Source organism: Doryrhamphus excisus, linkage group LG11, assembly GCF_037039965.1.
Source record: "Doryrhamphus excisus strain RoL-2023G ecotype Guam linkage group LG11, RoL_Dexc_Guam_v1.1, whole genome shotgun sequence".
Classification (NCBI taxonomy): Eukaryota; Metazoa; Chordata; class Actinopteri; order Syngnathiformes; family Syngnathidae; genus Doryrhamphus; species Doryrhamphus excisus.
The window spans coordinates 7,010,784-7,030,910 of record NC_136367.1 but is presented as its reverse complement, the minus strand read 5'-3'; the positions used below and the strand labels follow the sequence as shown (position 1 = coordinate 7,030,910).

Genomic DNA, 20,127 nt, shown 5'->3' with positions numbered 1-20,127 from the left:
ATCGAATCTGTTTATGCGTAAATATACACATTTTGTATTTTAAATGAAGTCGTTTCTAAATGGAATGTTTCCAAATTATCAACCAAGGTCAGCATGTCAGCTCATTAAAATGAATTAATAAAGATTCTTTGTGTTGGTTATAAGATTTTAAAATACAATGGATGGATGGGAGTAGTTTTGCGATTACTAAAGTATAAGTATTAGTATAAAAAAGGTGGAGATGCCGGGGATTGAACCCGGGGCCTCATACATGCAAAGCATGCGCTCTACCACTGAGCTACATCCCCTTCGAATGATATAGGCACCCAATGTATTTATATATTAGTGGTGTAAGGCTGGTCAAGGAAGAACCGGAAGGATTCCTCTTGGGCAAAATAAAAGTCAGCCATGACATGTGTCTTTGTTATCACAAATCTTCATAGCTTGGAAAGGCTTTGATGATGTCATGCATGTTCACAGGATGGCCTTTTGTAACTGTATGCATCAACATTCCAAAGCTAAACGTGTGCACGGACTCGCGGTCTCCACTTCACACAGAAGCTCTACCTGTTGAGGCCACAAGCGAGCAGAGCAAGCATGCCTCCTAAAAAGGGCAAAGGCAAAAAGGATGGGAAGGGAGGGAAGGGAAAGGGAGTCGCGGTCAAAGCCCCCGCAGAGCCCGAACCGCCGCCCGAGTTGTCCGAGGAGGTGAAGGCCATGATAAACCAAATTGAACAGCTCCATAAAGACGTGGAGAATGAAGTGAAGGAGAGAAACAAATTCCAGCTGGAGGTGGACATGATCCGCACCTTCTGGGAGGCGACGGGGCAACAGCTGGAGGAGAGCAACGCGGAGCTCATCAACTTGTACAGCGAAATCGAAACAGACGAGCTCAACAACAGACAAGACATCAAAGAGTATTTGGGAGAAATCAAACTCTACAAGGAGGACCTGAAGAAGCATCAGAAGGGCTTTGACAAGCACGTACACAAAACCGAGGATGTGGAGGTCAAGCCCTATGAGAAGGAGCGCAGTGAAATGATTCTGGACGAGCAGCTGGACATCGAAGACGCCGTCAACACGCTGAAGACGAAGCACAACGACGACATGGCCAAAAAACGAGAAGAGATGAAGCAGCAACTGCTGCAAACAGAGCAAAAGTACAAGAAGAAGCTGGAGCTGCTCCAACATGACCTGACAAACAAAGAGAAGACCAAGCTGAGTGAGCGAGAACATTACTGGAGCAGCCTGCTCCACAATCTCCAGCAAGACCACGATAAAAGGTACAGCGAATTTGATGCCTTCCTCAATGAATGCAAGAAGAAGGACCTGCGCCACAAAGACAAGGTGAGCAAACAAATTCAAGTGTTTGTCACAGAGGAGAACAAAAAACGACGTGTGCTCGGCTCGCTGGAAGTCATCAGGTTAAAACAAGAGAAAAAAAAAGTCCAGATGCAGATCACAAAACTCCAGAAGCTCCTGAGAAATCCCATCATGAAGAAGCACCCAAATGAAAGAATCAAACGCCTGGAGCTGAGCCAATTCAAGCGTGACTATGAAGTCTGTGATCAGAAGTTCAAGCAGCTCGAGCTGGAGATTGATGAGCTCCACAGGAAGTTCCAGCAGAACATCCAGGACATTCAGCACACAGCCGACCGAGAGAACGCACTGCTGGAAGCCCAGCTCGCCACCCTGATGGACAAACTCCACGCCATGCAAGCTCGGGTCTGCTTGCAGCTCTTCAGCATCGACCTCGGCACCCTGGGTGGACCTGTGAACCAAGCGGGGGACAACCAGGTCTTGCAGGACACAGGAACTGACCCGGAGCACTGGAGCCGGAGGACCAGACTCAACCAGACCGTCACCTGGCAGCTGCAAAATGTCAAAGAGCTTCTGCAGAGAGATGTTGAGACCGCGGTCAAGGAGAGAACCGCTCTCATCAAACTGATCAATGAAAAGATAGACGAGCTGTTCTGGGCAAGGACGCTGCTGCAAAAAGTGGCTTGTCTGCTTGCGGAGGCAACAAAAACCAATTCACAGAAAGTCCTGGAGGACTGCGCTCCAGAACCCGTGGAGCAGGAGGTCCATCTCCAGGATGATGGCCAGCCAATAGGAGGCCTGATGGATGAGATTGTGAGGATTGCTTGCAAGAATCCTTCGGACAATTTCAGAAACTTGATGTTTGACCCGGTCCTGGACAGGCAGCTGAGGAACACCAAGGAGCTGCTTCACAGTCATGCCGAGTTGGCCACCAAGAGGCGGACCCAGCTGATCTTGCTGCTCAACGACAAAACACACCAGCTGCATGACGTCCAGCGTAGAGTCAAAGAAATCAACCTGCAGCTAGAAAAGCAGAAAATAGTCCAGGCTAGGAAGCTCAACATAGAGGAAGCTTTGTTGCTCCTCACCTTAAATCAGGGGTCTCAAACACGCGGCCCGTGGGCCAGATGTGGCCCGCAGGACACGAGTTTGAGGCCCCCGCCTTGATGTGAAAGTTTAATGTTAGTGCGGCCCGTGCAAGTTTGATATGGATGCTGTATGGTATCATGTACCCAGAAAAAATGATTACGTTTGATTAATGTTCATGTTAAAGGTTAAATAACTGTTAATAGTTATCCTCCCTATCCGTGTGGAAGTGGTAAGTTTTTGGATATTTAAGTTTAAAGGAAATAACTTAAATAGGCTACCGTTTAGGTCGCTAGCTCTCTAGTTTGCGAGTTAGCATGTGCCTCAAGACCCTGCAGTTGCGCAATATGTTGTAAATAAAAAGAGTATAAATGGGACTATAGTCGTGTTTTGTCATGTCTACAGGGCTCTAATAATGCTTTGTTCATTTTAATCTGAAAAAAATTATTTGTCTACCCACCAACTATATGTGGTTTCTTAAGTTTTTATTATTTGCCGTTTTATTATTATTATTATATTTATTTATTTATTACTGATTGAGTAGTTACGGAAGAACTATTAAAGCAATGAGTAGTGATTAAAGTTAGGTAGCTTCGTTCCTCATTAACTACTGTAATGTTGTGTACCTTATTATTAAGTGTTAGCATGTTAGCATGCCATCGTTTTGAGAGAGTATTGGTTGGTAGATAATGACACGTGGGTGTTTTCAGTTTTGAAGCAATACCAATTATGAAAACGTTTTTTTGTGTGGACAGCCTTTAAGAACAACTGAGGAGATTGATTGACAGATAGTTAGTACACACTATCCGCCGGTGAGTAGGTCATGTTAATTATTCATTCATTCATTCATTTTCTACCACTTTTTTTTCCTCATGAGGGTCGCAGGGGTGCTGGAGCCTATCCCAGCTGTCTTCAGACGAGAGGCGGGGTACACCCTGGACTGGTCGCCAGCCAATCACAGGGCACATATAGACAAACAACCATTCACACTCACATTCATACCTATGGACAATTTGGAGTGGCCAATTAACCTAGCATGTTTTTGGAATGTGGGAGGAAACCGGAGTACCCAGAGAAAACCCACGCATGCATGGGGAGAACATGCAAACTCCACGCAGAGATGGCTGAGGGTGGAATTGAACCCTGGTCTACGTGGTTTGATAAAAGTAAACATTTAATAAGTACAGTATTGGAATTATGTGAGGCAAGAGATAAGAAGAACAAGCTACAAGAAAAAACATTCACACATAAATGATTATATTGTCCAGTAGGACAATTCCAGCTGCCAAGAAGTTGTAGGACCGCCTTCATCTGACGTTACGTGATGACGTTAGGGGCGTGGCCAAAACTTTTCAAGCTAGGCATTGTACCGGGAAAAATCGTACACTCAAGTGTACGGAGGACACGTAAAATACATTTAAAAGTTTCTAATGTGAAAACGCATAGCATAAAATGACAATGGCGTATTTATTCTAAAACGGCACAGCGAATAATTCAAAATATACACCAAGCAATAATAGAGTACAGAGAAATACCTTGAAAATCCCAACCGGAAACAACACTGCAGTTGCGGCTAACTTGCGGATTCAGGTTAGGGTGAACTTCCAGTGGTGGCGCACATGGGAGACACTGGCAACCGCTGGAGGGAGAACACCGATCGGGAGAGAAAACTCAAACAGCCGCTGCTATATAGCACGTCGCCTCTCGGATTCGCTCCAACATTTGCCTTTTTGCCCAACATCCGCCGAGGGTGACCGAGAGTGGCCGCCTTCCTTCCAACTTCCAGCCCCATCTGCTGCTTCATCTCGTCGGCGTGACTTTCACGTGGAGAGCCGCCGATTGTCGCTACGTCCAGGAGTCCATCTCTAACATCCAGCCAGTACCGATAACTCCGATCATAATGTCCGAGGAGAAGGGGACTCCGGCGTGCCTCATCCTGGAGGACGGGACGAGGTTCGAGGGCCGCCTTTTTGGCGCTAAAGTGTCCGTGTGTGGAGAAGTTGGTACGTGAGACGAGCTGTCTTTCACAGTTTTTGGTCAATGGTGTCCTTGCGTCCTTATGTTGACATGTAAGCCATCTTCCCAAGCCTGTCTGTTCACTTCATCACTGTTCATCATGCTGGAACATGTCTTCATGTCTTCATGCCAGTTGTCTGCTTTCACACCATGTTGGCTGAAGAGATGCAACATGCGTCACTTTTCTTTGGAACATTTCTTCCAGGATGGTCACTCATATTTCGGTTGCCTTGTGGTAAACTTGGAATATTGTTGGAATATTACCACAAGGGCCATTTTCCTCCTCAATTTGTCATGTTGTGTTTATTTTCCCACTCAGTGTTCCAGACAGGCATGGTGGGCTACCCGGAGGCACTGACAGACCCCTCCTACCACCGCCAGCTGCTCACTCTCACCTACCCTCTGGTGGGCAATTATGGGGTGCCGCAGGATGAAGAGGGCGCATTCGGACTCAGCAAGGTGGGCGTTCAGACGGTGAAGTCGTACAGAACATCTCGTCATTGTCTCGTCTCTGTCAGTGGTTCGAGTCGTCAAAGATCCACGTCGCTGCGGTACTCATCGGGGAGCTGTCGGAGAATCCAAGTCACTGGAGCTCAGTGAAGTCGCTGGACCAGTGGCTGAAAGAAGAAGGCGTTCCAGGGATACAAGGTCAGAAGCTGGATGCAATTAAGACGGGAGATGCTGGACGTAGTTTGAGCCTGTTATGTAACCTTGTAGGCATCGACACTCGCTGCCTGACCAAAAAGATCCGTGAGAAGGGGACCATGCTGGGGAAGCTGGTGTTGGATGAAACCCCAGAGGAAAGCGTTCCTCTGGATAATCCCCACAAGAGCAACTTGGTCCAGGAGGTGTCCATGATGGTGACTTCATAGGCTTTTCTTCTCTTGGTTTTGAAAGCAAGGTTGGATTCCTTTTAAAGTGCTCGATTTTCTTCCTCCAGGAGACCCGCGTCTTCAACCCCGACGGTAGTCTGCGGATCACTGTGGTTGACTGCGGCGTCAAATACAACCAGATCCGCTGCCTGGCGGAGCGAGGGGCCTGCGTGACCGTCGTACCCTGGGACCACCCGTTGGAGAGCGCAGGCTAGCATCACATGCATCGTTGGCAAACGGCGGTGCCACTCGATGTTTGGATACATTTCCTGGTCTCTTTGTCTTTTGTCCTCTCTAGACTTTGATGGTTTGTTCATCAGCAACGGTCCCGGGGATCCGCAACTCTGCCAGGCCACCATAAACAACGTGAGGACGGTGGCGTGCGTGGATCGCCCCAAGCCGGTTTTTGGCATCTGCCTCGGACACCAGCTTCTCTCCTTGGTCATCGGGGCCAACACCTACAAAATGAAGTCAGTGGCTCACAATCATGTAACACAAACAAACTGGATTCATACCTTAATACACCAACGGTGGCGTGAAATTCCAACACCGCACGTTTTGCCAAATGGAGGTCTGTCACGATAATCAATGAATCGCAAGATAAACATGCAATGAACGGAGGGAGTGAACCCTCCTGTCGGTCATTAAGCCTCTTTGTCCCAGTGGGTGAAGTCAGGGTTGCTAGTTACAATGCTGCCGCCTGCAAGCGAGCAAACGCAAACATTAACGAAGGCGTAAAAGCGATGGTTTCTAAGGCGAAAACCACAGCCCCGGTTTGGGAATATGTAGGTTTTAAGAAGGTGGGGTCACGGTGAATAGAGTAACAGTTAAGTAAATATACTTAGTCTATTTTAAACACTCTGTGTATTTACTTATTTGGAATAACAAAAGAGTAAATAGAAAACATTAAACATGTGATAGTAGCAACTATTTACAGAGCAGCAATGCATTATGGGAATTAGACATGGAATTCCAGTGCTGACTACTAACATTCTACAGCAGGGGTCACCAACGCTGTGCCCGCGGGCGCATCGGTGGACCACTTAAGGCACCTGCAAGGCATTTTCTAAAAATAGCACTGGTCACAAATTATCATTGTTATTTTGTGCTTTACATTTTGAATCAGAATTGCTTACATTAATGTATTTAATCGTCTTATAACATCAAAAATTAAAACAAATATATTTTATAACAAACTCTTACCTCAAGTAAGAGGACTTACATTTTCCACAGTGGTTGGGAGGAAGAATTTTTCTTTACGTATTTTGAAGAAAAATGTATGTGCCTTATTTGCGGGACGACTGTTGCAATACCAAAGCGGCACAATGTGGAGAGACACTTCAAAACTTCAAAAAAGCTTCAATGTGAGCTACCCACCCGGCAGCGCATTAAGGACGGAAAATGCCCGTAAAAAAGCACATAAATAAATGTTTCTTGTTAAAAAATATGTTTTTGTTACCATTATTGTTGAAAATAATTAACATTGATATGTGAGCAGTCGCTTCACATCTTGTTACTACTACTAGTCCTTTTAGTCTGATTACTAAAAAGTAATCCGTGCAGTTTAGTCATTTTGGAAGTTGACCGCAAACAGGTCATGTAGCCCTTCATACTATCCGTGCTCACAAAGTAGCCCTCGGCCTCAAAAAGGTTGGTGACCCCTGTTCTACAGGGTTTATCAAAGTTGTATAGTTCAGCCAGTGGAGTACTTGGGTCCTAATCTGGAGGTAGCCAGTAACCAGCTGCTTTGTACGCTATTATAAATCAAATATGACATCAGATGGAGGACGCTGCCCTCTAATCACCGCCACTCACCAACTAATTGCGGGCGATGGTGGAACTGTGCGGCCATTTTGGTAAACATTGATTTCAAATCGCAACTCGGGGCTCTACATTAAAAACAAAAATGACTGGCCCATGGGGAATCCTTAAGGTGAGAACTACTTGCCCGAACTTGCCCCATGTAAAATGAAAAGACTGCCATAATGATCATCAGATAATAGTACTGACGCATTGTATTTGGAGGAATGTCTGAAACGTATGTTAACATGGCATGTCATACTACCTTACACATCGTAGTCCTAGTAAGCAGTGATATTTATAATTTGTGCACCACAATGAAACATTATTGAATACACACATTTGAGAACTAGTAAAGTGTTTTGAATCCAGAAAAAAATGCTCAATGGCCAAACAATAATTTGTGAAGCAAAGGTGAGAAAAATCCACAGAGAAATGGAAGCGCTAGATTTTGTAGCTTGTGCAAAATCAGCACTTGGTATTGGATCTAATCGGTGGTGTTTCATTGTGACCACTTCAAATTGTCACAGCAATGTGATTCACTCACCTGTGCCATCATTTGATTTGCTGCCGCTAATAAAATACTTGTTTAGGAGGCACTGCTTCATCACTTTTTGCTGTTTTCCTTCACAAGTTGTTGAAGAATTAGACCATGTTGGCAGGGACGCCATGATAGATGTTTTCCTAGTCAAACCATCGCTGATTGGTTGATCACCAACAAGAACGGGTGTGGGTAAAACGCTTACGGTGGACAGCGGACCGCGGTCTAAATAAACGATTCTGATTGGTCCATTTCAAGATTTGCAAGGATTGGTTTGCAAATTACCACCGGAATTACGCAGTCCGTGTTTTACCAACACCCAACAAGAACCGCTTTTAAAAAACTCTTGCCAGTATGGCATGCCAAAGTGCACTTGCCCCACTGATTGGATTTACTTGCCCCAATTTGGTTTTAATTTGCCCCGGGCCATCGATACATCGTTATTGTCGAACCCTGCAAGTTCAATGGACATTTCTCCAACAATGACTGTCATTGTACTAGTCCTCAGCACGTCCCGCCTTTAGCACACAGCATTCTGTAGTAGACTCCATCATATATACAAAGTGGAAGTAATATGTATTGGCTAGCCACATGTCAATCACAAGCAAAGGGGATAACTGTGTGACAATGCTAAAACTGAGAAAACGGTCAATTCTGTTTGACTCTTCTGAGTCACACACGTTCGTAAAGTTGTGTAAAATGATATTACATCATTTGCTAAATGTGTTATCGTACGGCAACGTAGCGCTTTCCACAACAGCAACACAGCACTTCCTGTGCATTCCCAAGTGGAGGTATTCTGAACATTGCAAACAGAAACAAGTGGATTTTTTTCAGCATTCAGTGTGTGCTGTTTTGCTGCAGTATTGGTGAATTTCAAAGTACTAAGATGACTACTGAGGGAATCGGCCTCGTTCCGTTGATGCGAAATGTGTTTTTGCCGTTCCCAGCGATGTTTTGATTCGGGTGGAACAAATAAGGCATCTAATGATGTGAAGGGGTTTGAGCGCATCGAAGGTCGTGATGGCCTCCAGGCCAATGGAATGACAACTTGCAGATTGTCCTGGTGGGAAAAAAAACACCAAGACGCCCGACTTTCTCAGGAACAGCGCCGGAAGCAATCACCTCCTCTTCTGGCGTTTCCGCCTGAATAAGCCGGTCCGTGTCGTGTCTTCCAGGTATGGCAACCGTGGCCACAACCAGCCTTGCATCCACAAGGGCACCGACCGCTGCTTCATCACCAGTCAAAACCACGGCTTCGCCGTCGACCCCGAGACGCTGCCTGGCGACTGGGACGTTCTCTTCACCAACGCCAACGACCACACCAATGAAGGCATCGTGCACAATACGAAACCGCTCTTCAGGTATGATGAGGCAGCTAGCTAACGGCTGGGTTATGCGTTCTGTACGAACGAGCCGCGCGGAAATTCGCTCTGTGTGACTTTATACTCCCAAACTGCAGGGGCAGCGTATCGAAAACCAAAACACGGGTTTATGACAATACCAAACTAGAGCAGAAGTTTTTGTTTCTTTATGCTCCAACTACGGGGCATCAGAGTAGGCCGCCCCGTATCGATGCCGGTGTTTCTATACTTCAGCTGTGGGAACTGCCATTTTTTTCCGCATGAGGGGGCGTGGGTACCAAGATGGAGTCGTTCAGACCTGGTTGCGGAAAGCACAAGACAGGCTTTAGTCACACCTGCCCGAGTCGGCCTGGATAGGAGGTGATGGAGGTGATGGACAAGTGTGACGCATTCTTCCCCTTCCCAGCGTTCAGTTCCACCCCGAGCACATGGCCGGTCCCACGGATCTGGTTGGCCTGTTCGACGTCTTCCTCAGCACCGTCAGAGACCACAAAGAGGGCAATGCTGGAAAATCCGGTAACCAGACTCGCTCCTCATCGGCATAATGTTCTCATGTCAAGCTTGTCCGTCACGCGTGGTTTTGCCTTTCGGTTCTTCCAGTGAAGCAGCGTCTCATGGACTATCTCACCTACGTGGGTTTTCCGAAGCCTGAAGAGGTTTCCCGACCAAAGAAGGTCCTCATCCTGGGCTCTGGAGGACTGTCCATCGGCCAAGCTGGCGAGTTTGACTACTCGGGGTCTCAGGTCCGTATGTGCAAGATGAACTTGCCCGTGATTGGCCAGGAAGTGACAAAGATCCATGATTCCTTTTCATTGTTATTATTTGGAACACCAAGACTTGCTTGACTTGTCCTGGTTTTGATCGTCTTCTTTGCAGGCCATTAAAGCTCTGAAGGAGGAGAACATCCAGACTGTGCTCATCAACCCCAACATCGCCACCGTGCAGACTTCCAAAGGTCTGGCGGACAAGGTCTACTTCCTGCCCATCACGGCAGAGTACGTCACTCAGGTATGGTTTGGTCTCGGCTGATCCGCGGGTGAGAGTCGTCACGTTGGACTGCCCTGACCGTTCACATCGCTTTCGCTTCAGGTCATCAAAAACGAGCGTCCCGACGGTGTCCTCCTGACCTTCGGCGGGCAGACGGCGCTGAACTGCGGCGTGGAGCTGACCAAGCTGGGCGTGCTGGAGAAGTACAACGTGAAAGTGCTGGGAACGCCAGTGGCATCCATCGAGATGACCGAGGACAGGAAGATCTTCGTGGAGAAGATGGAGGAGATCAACGAGCACGTGGCCCCGAGCGAAGCGGCTCTGTCTGTGGAGCAGGTGAGCGCGCTTTTGAGTTGAGATGCAGCACCACTTGTGGCGTCGGCATCCTGGAAGTGCATCTCAGTGTGGACTCGTGTACTCTCCAGGCGGCGGCGGCTGCGGAGCGCCTGGGCTACCCCGTCCTGGTCCGCTCGGCCTTCGCCCTGGGCGGCCTGGGCTCCGGGTTTGCCAACAACCGTGAGGAGCTGACCTCTCTGGTCACCTCAGCGTTCGCCCACACCTCGCAGGTGCTGGTGGACAAGTCGCTGAAGGGGTGGAAGGAGATTGAGTACGAGGTGGTGCGGGACGCCTACGACAACTGCGTCACTGTGAGTTTCTTTTCACCTTTGTGCTCTCGTATGTTCCAAATCGATTTTTTATAGTTGCATTTTTCGGGTAATGTAACGACCACATAAAAAGTTGGATTTAAACAAAATATTGTTCCATATATGGAAGCATACTCACCCATGCTGCTTCCTGTTCAGGTGTGCAACATGGAGAACATCGACCCTCTGGGCATCCACACGGGAGAGTCCATCGTTGTGGCACCCAGCCAGACCCTGAATGACCACGAGTACAACATGCTGAGGAACACCGCCATCAAGGTCATCCGCCACCTCGGCATCGTGGGCGAGTGCAACATCCAATATGCTCTGAACCCGGAATCAGACCAGGTGAGCCACTCGGCGCCGCCGTCGCCGTCGGACCGAGCTTGTTTTTCACCTGAGTGTGTCTGAACTGTTGTCAGTACTACATCATCGAGGTGAATGCCCGCCTGTCGCGGAGCTCCGCCCTGGCCAGCAAGGCGACAGGTTATCCTCTAGCCTACGTGGCGGCCAAGCTGGGCCTGGGAATCCCGCTGCCACAACTCAAGTATGTCATCCACTTTATAAGGCACGCCTGGCCTATAGGAAAATGTATCACTCATCCATGTGATCTCACTCCTGGATGAAGGCTGTAGGAATGTGTGGCATCAAACCTTCATGGGAGCATTCATAATGCTAACAAATAAAAATACGTTGTTGTTGATGTTTCCAGGAATTCCGTGACCAACTCCACCACGGCCAACTTTGAGCCCAGTCTGGACTACTGCGTGGTGAAGGTGCCCCGCTGGGATCTGAGCAAGTTCCTGAGGGTTTCCACCAAAATCGGAAGCTCCATGAAGAGCGTTGGTAAGAGGCGGACTCCTATTGGTTGGACTTTCGGCATCCACGCGTGTCCTGGACATCATGTGAGGTTTGATCCCGCGCAGGGGAAGTGATGGCGATTGGTCGCAGCTTCGAGGAGGCTTTCCAGAAGGCTCTCAGGATGGTGGACGAGAACTGCGTCGGATTCGACCACACCATCAAGCCGGTGTCTGACCAGGTCGGAATCTCGCCTGTGTCGGATCAAAGGCGGCGGAGGGCCTGACTGCTTCCTTCTGACCATCTCCCGCTCACAGGAGCTGCAGACGCCGACGGACAAGCGGATCTTTGTCCTTGCCGCAGCCTTGAGGGCGGGCTACACGGTGGACCAGCTGTACCAGCTGACCAAGATCGACCGCTGGTTCCTGCACAAGATGAAGAACATCGCCGATCACGAGCGCCTGCTGGAGACGTACAACCAGGTGGGAGGAGCTTCTGACAAAAGCCTCAGCGCCACATTCAGGTGTCTCAGATGTTTCTCTGCCGCTTCTTGAGCAGGACGAGAGCGCCATGCCGCCGCAGGCGATGCGGAAAGCCAAGCAGCTGGGCTTCTCGGACAAGCAGATCGCTCTCGCCGTGCAGAGGTGGGTGGAGGGGTTTCTTTTGACAACTACGGTATCGGGGTCACACTGAAGACCCGCCTCCTTGTTCGCTTCTCAGCACCGAGCTGGCCGTGAGAAAGCTGCGTCACGATTGGTCCATCCTGCCTGTGGTCAAGCAGATCGACACGGTGGCCGCCGAGTGGCCGGCCTTCACCAACTACCTGTACCTGACCTACAACGGCACGGAGAACGACCTGGACTTCCATGACCTACACGTCATGGTGATCGGCTCGGGCGTCTACCGCATCGGAAGCAGCGTGGAGTTCGACTGGTGTGCGGTGGGCTGCATCACGGAGCTCAGGAAGGTGCGTCCTCAACAGCCACCCCTGTTGGTCCGTCATGGCCGCCTGATAGCGTTCACGTTGCCTCCTGCAGATGGGATACAAGACCATCATGGTCAACTACAACCCCGAGACCGTCAGCACAGACTACGACATGTGTGACCGCCTCTACTTTGACGAAATCTCCTTCGAGGTACGTCCTTTTTTCATGTCTGTCGACAATGGCGACGTTCACGCGGCCTTTGTGCTGGTCTCAGGTGGTGATGGACATTTATGAGATGGAAAACCCCGAAGGCGTCATTCTGTCCATGGGAGGCCAGCTGCCCAACAACATCGCCATGTCGCTGCACCGCCAGCAGTGCCGCATCCTGGGAACGTCGCCCGAGTTCATCGACTCGGCCGAGAACAGGTTCAAGTTCTCCAGAATGCTGGACACCATCGGCATCAGCCAGCCGCAGTGGAAGGAGCTGTCCGACACCGAGGTAACCTCTCTACCTCTTCAGGCTGGGCCTCACCGCCGAGCCTTGAACCGTTTTTCCCTGCAGTCGGCTGTGAAGTTTTGCGAGACTGTGGGCTACCCCTGCTTGGTCCGCCCGTCCTACGTGCTCAGTGGCGCCGCCATGAACGTGGCGTACGGCGACTGCGATCTGGAGAAGTTCCTGAGCAGCGCCGTGGCCGTGTCCAAGGAGCACCCTGTTGTCATCTCCAAGTTCATCCAGGAAGCCAAGGTGAGGCAAACGGAGGGAAGCCATTGCAGCTATTGAGACGGTGTGTCGTAGCGGCGTGACGAGCCATGTCGTCCAACAGGAGATAGACGTGGACGCCGTGGCGTGTGACGGCGTCGTAATGGCCATCGCCGTGTCTGAACACGTGGAGAATGCCGGGGTGCACTCCGGCGACGCAACGCTGGTGACTCCCCCTCAAGACCTCAACCAGAAGACCATGGAGACCATCAAGATGATAGTGCACGCCATCGGGCAGGAGCTTCAGGTCACGGGACCCTTCAACCTCCAGCTCATTGCCAAGGTGACAACGATTAGTTTCCCGTGAAAGGACGTCGGCGTCTGTAACCGACTGATTGCCTCCTTCGCCAGGATGACCAGCTGAAGGTGATCGAGTGCAACGTTCGGGTTTCTCGCTCCTTTCCCTTTGTGTCCAAGACGTTGGGCGTGGACCTCGTTGCTCTGGCGACGCGGGTCATTATGGGCGAAGAGATGGAGCCTGTTGGCCTCATGGGAGGAAAAGGGATTGTGGGGGTGAAGGTACGGCATCACGTCACGCTCCCGGTTAGGGTCCTCCCTTGTTGACCTCACCCGCTCGTGCGTCCCCTCTCAGGTTCCCCAGTTTTCCTTCTCGCGGCTGGCGGGGGCCGACGTGGTGCTGGGCGTGGAGATGACGAGCACCGGCGAAGTGGCCTGCTTTGGCGAGAACCGCTACGAGGCTTACCTCAAAGCCATGCTTTCCACCGGCTTCAAGATTCCCAAGAAGAACATTCTACTCTCCATCGGCAGTTATAAGGTACATGAAAGCCTGACGTTGCTTAGCAACCCAGTTCTCATGTTGGACATGGGTTCATATTGCTGTTGCCGTTGGAAAGAATTCTAGCATTTCACTAGCATAACATTTAAATATCAAAGAAAAGAATGTCATTTAGGGGAAAATAGGAGTCTGAAACTCAATTTACCTGGGGGCCACTGGAGCTAGGGTCTGGGCAAGGCTGGGCCGCATCAGGTTTTCCAAAAAAAAAACAAAAAAAACGCATATATTAAAAACAGAAAAATATACAAACTTTTTCAGTGCTTTGGTTCCGATTTTCTACAAGAAAAGCTCTGATAAAACATTCCACTGTTCTCAAATATCTTAATTTTTATTTCCCTGCACAAAATGAAATGAAAAATAAATAAACAAATCAAGAATAAAGAAAATCAATCAATCAGTAATAAATAAATATAATAATAATAATAATAAAACAGCAAACAATAAAAACTTAAGAAACCACATATAGTTGGTGGGTAGACAAATGATTTTTTTCAGATTAAAATGAACAAAGCATTATTAGAGCCCTGTAGACATGACAAAACACGACTATAGTCACATTTATACTCTTTTTATTTACAACATATTGCGCAACTGCAGGGTCTTGAGACACATGCTAACTCGCAAACTAGAGAGCTAGCGACCTAAACGGTAGCCTTCAAGTTATTTCCTTTAAACTTAAATCGCCAAAAACTTACCACTTCCACACGGATAGGGAGGATAACTATTAACAGTTATTTAACCTTTAACATGAACATTAATCAAACGTAATCATTTTTTCTGGGTACATGATACCATACAGCATCCATATCAAACTTGCGCGGGCCGCACTAACATTAAACTTTCATATCAAGGCGGGGGCCTCAAACTAGTGTCCTGCGGGCCAAATTTGGCCCGCGGGCCGTGTGTTTGAGACCCCTGTTGTAATGCATACATCCATGTCTTACCATAACGATGGGGTCATAGGGTGAAAGAATACAACTTTTTGCTCAGCATTCAGCTGGGATAGGCTCCAGCTGAGGGCAAGCAGTATGGAAAATGATGGACTATTTAGCTGCATACGTATTTGAACCACAACACAACATTTAGCATTTAAATGGAAATATCTACATTTCTCTTACTTTTCTCCGTGAGCGTGGTGACCAACCAGATGGTTCCATCAGCGCTTCCCTATGACAAGAACATTTACAAAGATTATTATTTCTAATATTTTTGGAGGATTGGGACACCCCTGTTCTAATCTAATACCACACACACGTATTGCATATTGTACTAATATTGTCGTATTTTGTGTTTATTAGTGAAATGCTTGAGTGTGAAGACGAGCTGATTCCTGCTTAGATATCTGATCGTTTCGATATCTCTGTTGTCTTTGGTGCGTTTGTAGAACAAGAGCGAGCTGCTTCCCACCGTTCGAGCTCTGGAGTCGCTGGGTTACGACCTGTACGCCAGTCTGGGCACCGCCGATTTCTACACTGAACATGGCGTCAAGGCGAGTTTGCGGGCTTCTTCCAATCCCCCAGAACCCGACCTGACGTTGTGTTCTTTCATGACCCGTCTTTGGTGTCCCGCCAGGTGACGGCCGTGGATTGGCCCTTCGAGGAGGAGGACAGCGAGTGTCCCACCAAGGAGAAACAGCGCAGCATCATGAACTACTTGGAGGAGAACCACTTTGACCTGGTGGTCAACCTCTCCATGAGGAACAGCGGAGGCCGCCGCCTGTCGTCCTTCGTCACCAAAGGCTACAGGACGAGGCGCATGGCCATCGACTACTCGGTGCCGCTCATCATCGACATCAAGTGCACCAAACTCTTTGTTCAGGTTCGTGCGTTGACTTCACGATCGTTGCTCATCAGAGAAATCAAACGCAAGGTGATGGTTTGCAGGCTCTTCGTCAGATTGGCAGGAGCCCACCAGTGAAAACTCACATTGACAGCATGACATCGCAGACGCTGGTTCGGCTTCCTGGTGAGCCGCCAAGTGACCACATTTGCGGACCAATTCCCCGCGTGCCTTTGAGCCCATCATTTCTCATCTTGGAACGCCAGGTCTCATTGATGTCCACGTGCACTTTCGGGAGCCCGGCGCCACCCACAAGGAGGACTTCTCCTCCGGTACAGCGGCGGCCCTGGCAGGGGGCGTGACCATGATCTGCGCCATGCCCAACACCTCCCCCGCCATCACAGACGCCTCCACCCTGTCCCTCGTGCAAAAGGTACGCCGGAAATGTCTCTTCTGAGTTTTGTAAAAATGGAGTCGTAGCCAAGTGTTGGTGTTGTCACAGCTAGCAAAAGCCAGCTGCCGCTGCGACTACGCCCTGTACTTGGGCGCCGCGTCGGACAACGCCGCCACCCTGCCGTCCATCGCCAGCCAGGCCGCCGGGCTGAAGATGTACCTGAATGACACCTACTCCACGCTGAAGATGGACAACGTCTCCCTGTGGATGGAGGTGAGAGGAGGCTACGCTAGCTGCCTGACACCAGACGCTTCAAACGGGGTCATTTGTTCTCTCCCAAGCACTTTGAGAAGTGGCCCAAGCATCTGCCCATCGTGGCCCACGCTGAGAACCAGACGGTGGCCGCCGTCCTGATGGTGGCTCAGCTCTACCAGCGGCCGGTCCACATCTGCCACGTGGCTAAGAAGGAGGAGGTAACACGCTGATCATAACATTGCTGATCACGCTGCAGAGCGAGACGGCGGAACCACTGAAGGAGGCGTCAGCGCTTTCTGCTGCTTTTCTTCAGATCTCCATCATCCGAGCCGCCAAACAGAAGGGCATCCAGGTGACGTGCGAGGTGGCGCCCCATCACCTTTTCCTGTGCCAGGACAACATGATAGAAATCGGCGAGGGGCGAGCGCAAGTGCGGCCCATGCTGGGCACCCGCGAGGACATGGATGCGCTGTGGGAGAACCTGGACATCATCGACTGCTTCGCCACAGACCACGGTGAGGAACGTCCTCACTTCCAGGACAAAGTCATCAGTCAGCCTGGTTCGCTGACAACGTTGGTGTGTCTCCAGCGCCTCACTCTGTGGAGGAGAAGAGCTGTGATCATCCTCCTCCGGGCTATCCCGGCCTGGAGACCATGCTGCCGCTGCTGCTGACCGCCGTCAGTGATGGACTTCTGACATTGGACGACATCGTGCAGCGTCTTCACGACAACCCGCGCAGGATCTTCAACCTCCCGGCGCAAGACAACACCTATGTGGAGGTACCGGTCGGCACCTGATGTTTTTAGTGTGCGATATCCCGCTTCCCTAAATTCCACACGCCTGCTTGTGTGTGTCAGGTGGACCTGGAGCAGGAGTGGGTTATTCCTCAGACCATGCAGTTCACCAAGTCCAAGTGGACGCCTTTCAGCGGCATGAAGGTGAAGGGCAAGGTTCGGCGCGTGGTCCTCCGAGGAGAGGTGGCCTACATCGATGGCCAGGTAACAGACGGTCCTCAACATTTTATTGGCTCAAGAATGCTGATGAGGGCTTGATTGGTGTGCGTCAGGTGCTGGTGCCGCCAGGTTACGGTGAAGATGTGAAGACCTGGCCGGCAACTTCCATCCTGTCTCCCGAAAGCCCCATGGTAGGAAATCCTGGTGGGAAAGCAGCTCGGATATGGAAAAATGTCCTTTGCATACATGTCCTCCTGTGTGTACCCCCCGCATCAGACCCCCGAGCGTCCTCGGCCGACTCCTCCCCGCGAGGGCCTGATGCGAACCCGAGCCCCCAGCCCCCGTCGCTCCGCAGGGGAGGGTCGCTACCTGCTGCCCCCTCGCGTCCACCGCTCCTCCGACCCAGGACTGCCGCCAGGTGCTCCCTAACGTTGCATGAAGTATCGTTTGATGATTTGGCCGTCCCTAAAAGTTGCAGTGCTCTTTTGCAGAGATGGTGATGCTGCCGCCCGCAGGGGCCGCTGATGGCTACAGCCACCCCCCTCCCCTGTCCCGGCTGCTGTCCCCCCAGGCCGGTCTGGGACAGATCCCTGCTGGCCAGCTGTCCCACAACCAGATGTCTCCTCTGTTACACCCCCTGGTAGGCCAGCACATCTTGTCCGTCAGACAGTTCAGCAAAGAACAGGTACGACCCCCCGACGCCCATCCCCCACAGCACATCAGCCATGTTTAGTGTACAAAATGTAACTTTATTGTCCTTTCAGATGTCTCACCTCTTCAACATTGCACACACGTTACGCCTGTTGGTCCAAAAAGAACGCAGCCTGGACATCCTGAAGGTTGGTGATGGACTGTCTGGCCGTGGTGCCCCTCCTGCACGTTAGCGAGTGACCGTGTGCGTCCTTCCAGGGTAAAGTGATGGCATCCATGTTCTACGAGGTCAGCACCCGCACCAGCAGCTCCTTTGCAGCAGCCATGCAGCGTCTGGGCGGATCAGTTGTCCACTTCTCCGAGTCCACCTCGTCCACGCAGAAGGGAGAATCCCTGGCTGACTCCGTCCAAACCATGAGTTGCTACGCTGACGTGCTGGTGCTCCGACACCCGATGCCTGGCGCCGTGGAGGTCCGTGTTTGAAATGGCGCTGCGACGGCACATGTGAAGCATGTTCATGGAGTCGACATGTTTTGGTTTTTTTATGCCATCGTACAGAATGCCTCACGCCATTGCCGCAAGCCAGTGATCAACGCCGGGGACGGTGTGGGCGAGCACCCCACCCAGGCTCTTCTGGACGTCTTCACCATCCGAGAGGAGCTGGGGACGGTCAACGGCATGACGGTGAGGCAGCAAGCTCTTGGAAATGGGAAACGGGACTCCAACTCGTATTCTGTGTGATGACGTGCGTCAGATAACCATGGTGGGCGACCTGAAACACGGCCGTACCGTTCATTCGCTGGCCAAGCTGCTGACCCAGTACCGCATCACGCTGCGCTACGTGGCCCCCAGGAACCTCCACATGCCAGCAGAGATCATAGACTACGTGGCCTCCAAGGGCATCAAACAGGTGGCGGACCGACAATGCTCACATGACACGTCGTCATGCAGTACTCTGAATACTCACCAGGATGAGTGTTGTGCGTTGGCAGGAGGAGTTTGAGAGCATCGAGGAGGCTCTGCCCGACACCGACGTCCTCTACATGACCCGCATCCAGAAGGAGAGGTTTGCATCTGAAGAGGAGTACAAGGCTGTAAGTACACGCTCGTTTGTTGCTGCTTTGAAGGCGTAAACATCAAATACGGGAATACGTTGGCGTACGACCGTCACGCTGATGTGGCCGCCATCTGACATCTGCCCTCTGCGTCAGTGTTTCGGCCAGTTCATCCTCACCCCTCACATCATGACCGGGGCCAAGAAGAAGATGGTGGTCATGCACCCGCTGCCCCGAGTCAACGAAATCAGGTGAGACTCGCCTGTTGAACAGCGTGAAGCTGCATTCTTACGCCTCCGTGCCTACCGGGGACATGGCATCTGTAAAGCTGAGCTTGATTTTCAATGGGTGTCCTTTGGCCTGTCACAATATCTCATTTAGCCGGACGCTAATTGTACTACACATTATGGCTGACAAACAATATTGGCAAGGTTTTTTTCCACTTTCTGGTTGTGTTTCAGTGCCGAGGTGGACACGGACCCGAGGGCAGCCTACTTCCGGCAGGCTGAGAACGGCATGTACATTCGAATGGCCCTGCTGGCCACCGTACTCGGCAGATAGACAGGATTCCCGCTGTTGGCCGACTAACACCCGCCCACCCACTCCAGTTCTTTGACAGGGTTTGAAACACACTAGCCAATTAGACAACAATACCATGCTGCTGTAACCCCCCCCCCCCTTCCTCTTTGCAGTCACCCGTGCTAAGTTGCTAAGTGGTCTGTTCCTTCTATGATATACCTCATCCAACTGTTACATTTGTCAAACATGTCGCTTCTCTCTTGATATCTAGTACTGGACAATGTATTTTCTATTGTGGAGAAATTAATAAAAAAATATATTTTCCCTTTGCACTTGATATTGTGGATATTTAAGTAAATATCATAATAAATGTCTCTTCCTGATGTCAAGCATTCTAACTAAATGTTTGCATGAGCGTACATTAGATGCTTAAAAGCCGTCAAATATCGATCATACGTGTTTAACTACTAAACAAAACACATTAGCTTTGTGTTGTACTGTAGGCAACAAAGTAAAAACGTACAAATCATCCCAATTGGATTTTAAGTACATGCTGAGAGCTGCGGGCCTAAAATGCCCCCCAGGCTGCATAAGATGCATGCATGAGCGCTGGAAATGTTGCATTCAAGGA

The 20,127-nt window shown here is 50.2% G+C and overlaps 2 protein-coding genes and 1 non-coding gene across 3 annotated transcripts; 2 read left to right on the top strand and 1 right to left on the bottom strand.

The window, feature by feature from the left end:
• Positions 1-215: 215 nt before the first annotated feature.
• Positions 216-287, bottom strand: trnaa-ugc (transfer RNA alanine (anticodon UGC)). Its single transcript has one exon. It is a non-coding gene; the product is annotated as a tRNA-Ala (tRNA).
• Positions 288-393: 106 nt separating this feature from the next.
• Positions 394-2,643, top strand: LOC131134481 (dynein regulatory complex subunit 4-like). Its single transcript, XM_058079817.2, has one exon. The coding sequence runs from the start codon at positions 577-579 to the stop codon at positions 2,464-2,466; it is 1,890 nt and encodes a 629-aa protein (XP_057935800.2). The 5' UTR covers positions 394-576; the 3' UTR covers positions 2,467-2,643.
• Positions 2,644-3,943: 1,300 nt separating this feature from the next.
• Positions 3,944-19,824, top strand: cad (carbamoyl-phosphate synthetase 2, aspartate transcarbamylase, and dihydroorotase). The gene is made up of 44 exons (XM_058091616.2): positions 3,944-4,388; positions 4,721-4,860; positions 4,920-5,049; positions 5,119-5,261; positions 5,342-5,483; positions 5,572-5,743; positions 8,793-8,978; positions 9,385-9,494; positions 9,579-9,721; positions 9,855-9,986; positions 10,068-10,301; positions 10,391-10,612; positions 10,769-10,957; positions 11,032-11,156; positions 11,322-11,455; positions 11,536-11,648; positions 11,725-11,889; positions 11,966-12,051; positions 12,128-12,374; positions 12,445-12,543; positions 12,608-12,832; positions 12,896-13,078; positions 13,158-13,376; positions 13,445-13,612; positions 13,686-13,868; positions 15,274-15,378; positions 15,462-15,707; positions 15,773-15,854; positions 15,935-16,101; positions 16,171-16,335; positions 16,404-16,535; positions 16,631-16,832; positions 16,907-17,097; positions 17,176-17,316; positions 17,385-17,462; positions 17,548-17,689; positions 17,763-17,956; positions 18,036-18,110; positions 18,181-18,393; positions 18,481-18,606; positions 18,677-18,832; positions 18,915-19,016; positions 19,134-19,228; positions 19,439-19,824. The coding sequence occupies exons 1-44, from the start codon at positions 4,286-4,288 to the stop codon at positions 19,536-19,538; spliced, it is 6,705 nt and encodes a 2,234-aa protein (XP_057947599.2). The 5' UTR covers positions 3,944-4,285; the 3' UTR covers positions 19,539-19,824.
• The last annotated feature ends 303 nt before the right edge of the window (positions 19,825-20,127 follow it).

Excerpts from the sequence above, each read along its gene's own strand:
- LOC131134481 (XM_058079817.2), top strand. The coding sequence starts at position 577 with ATGCCTCCTAAAAAGGGCAAAGGCAAAAAGGATGGGAAGGGAGGGAAG.
- cad (XM_058091616.2), top strand. The coding sequence starts at position 4,286 with ATGTCCGAGGAGAAGGGGACTCCGGCGTGCCTCATCCTGGAGGACGGG. Across the intron at positions 4,861-4,919 it reads GCGCATTCGGACTCAGCAAG|TGGTTCGAGTCGTCAAAGAT; the intron begins GTGGGCGTTCAG and ends CGTCTCTGTCAG. Across the intron at positions 15,379-15,461 it reads ACACTGAACATGGCGTCAAG|GTGACGGCCGTGGATTGGCC; the intron begins GCGAGTTTGCGG and ends GTGTCCCGCCAG.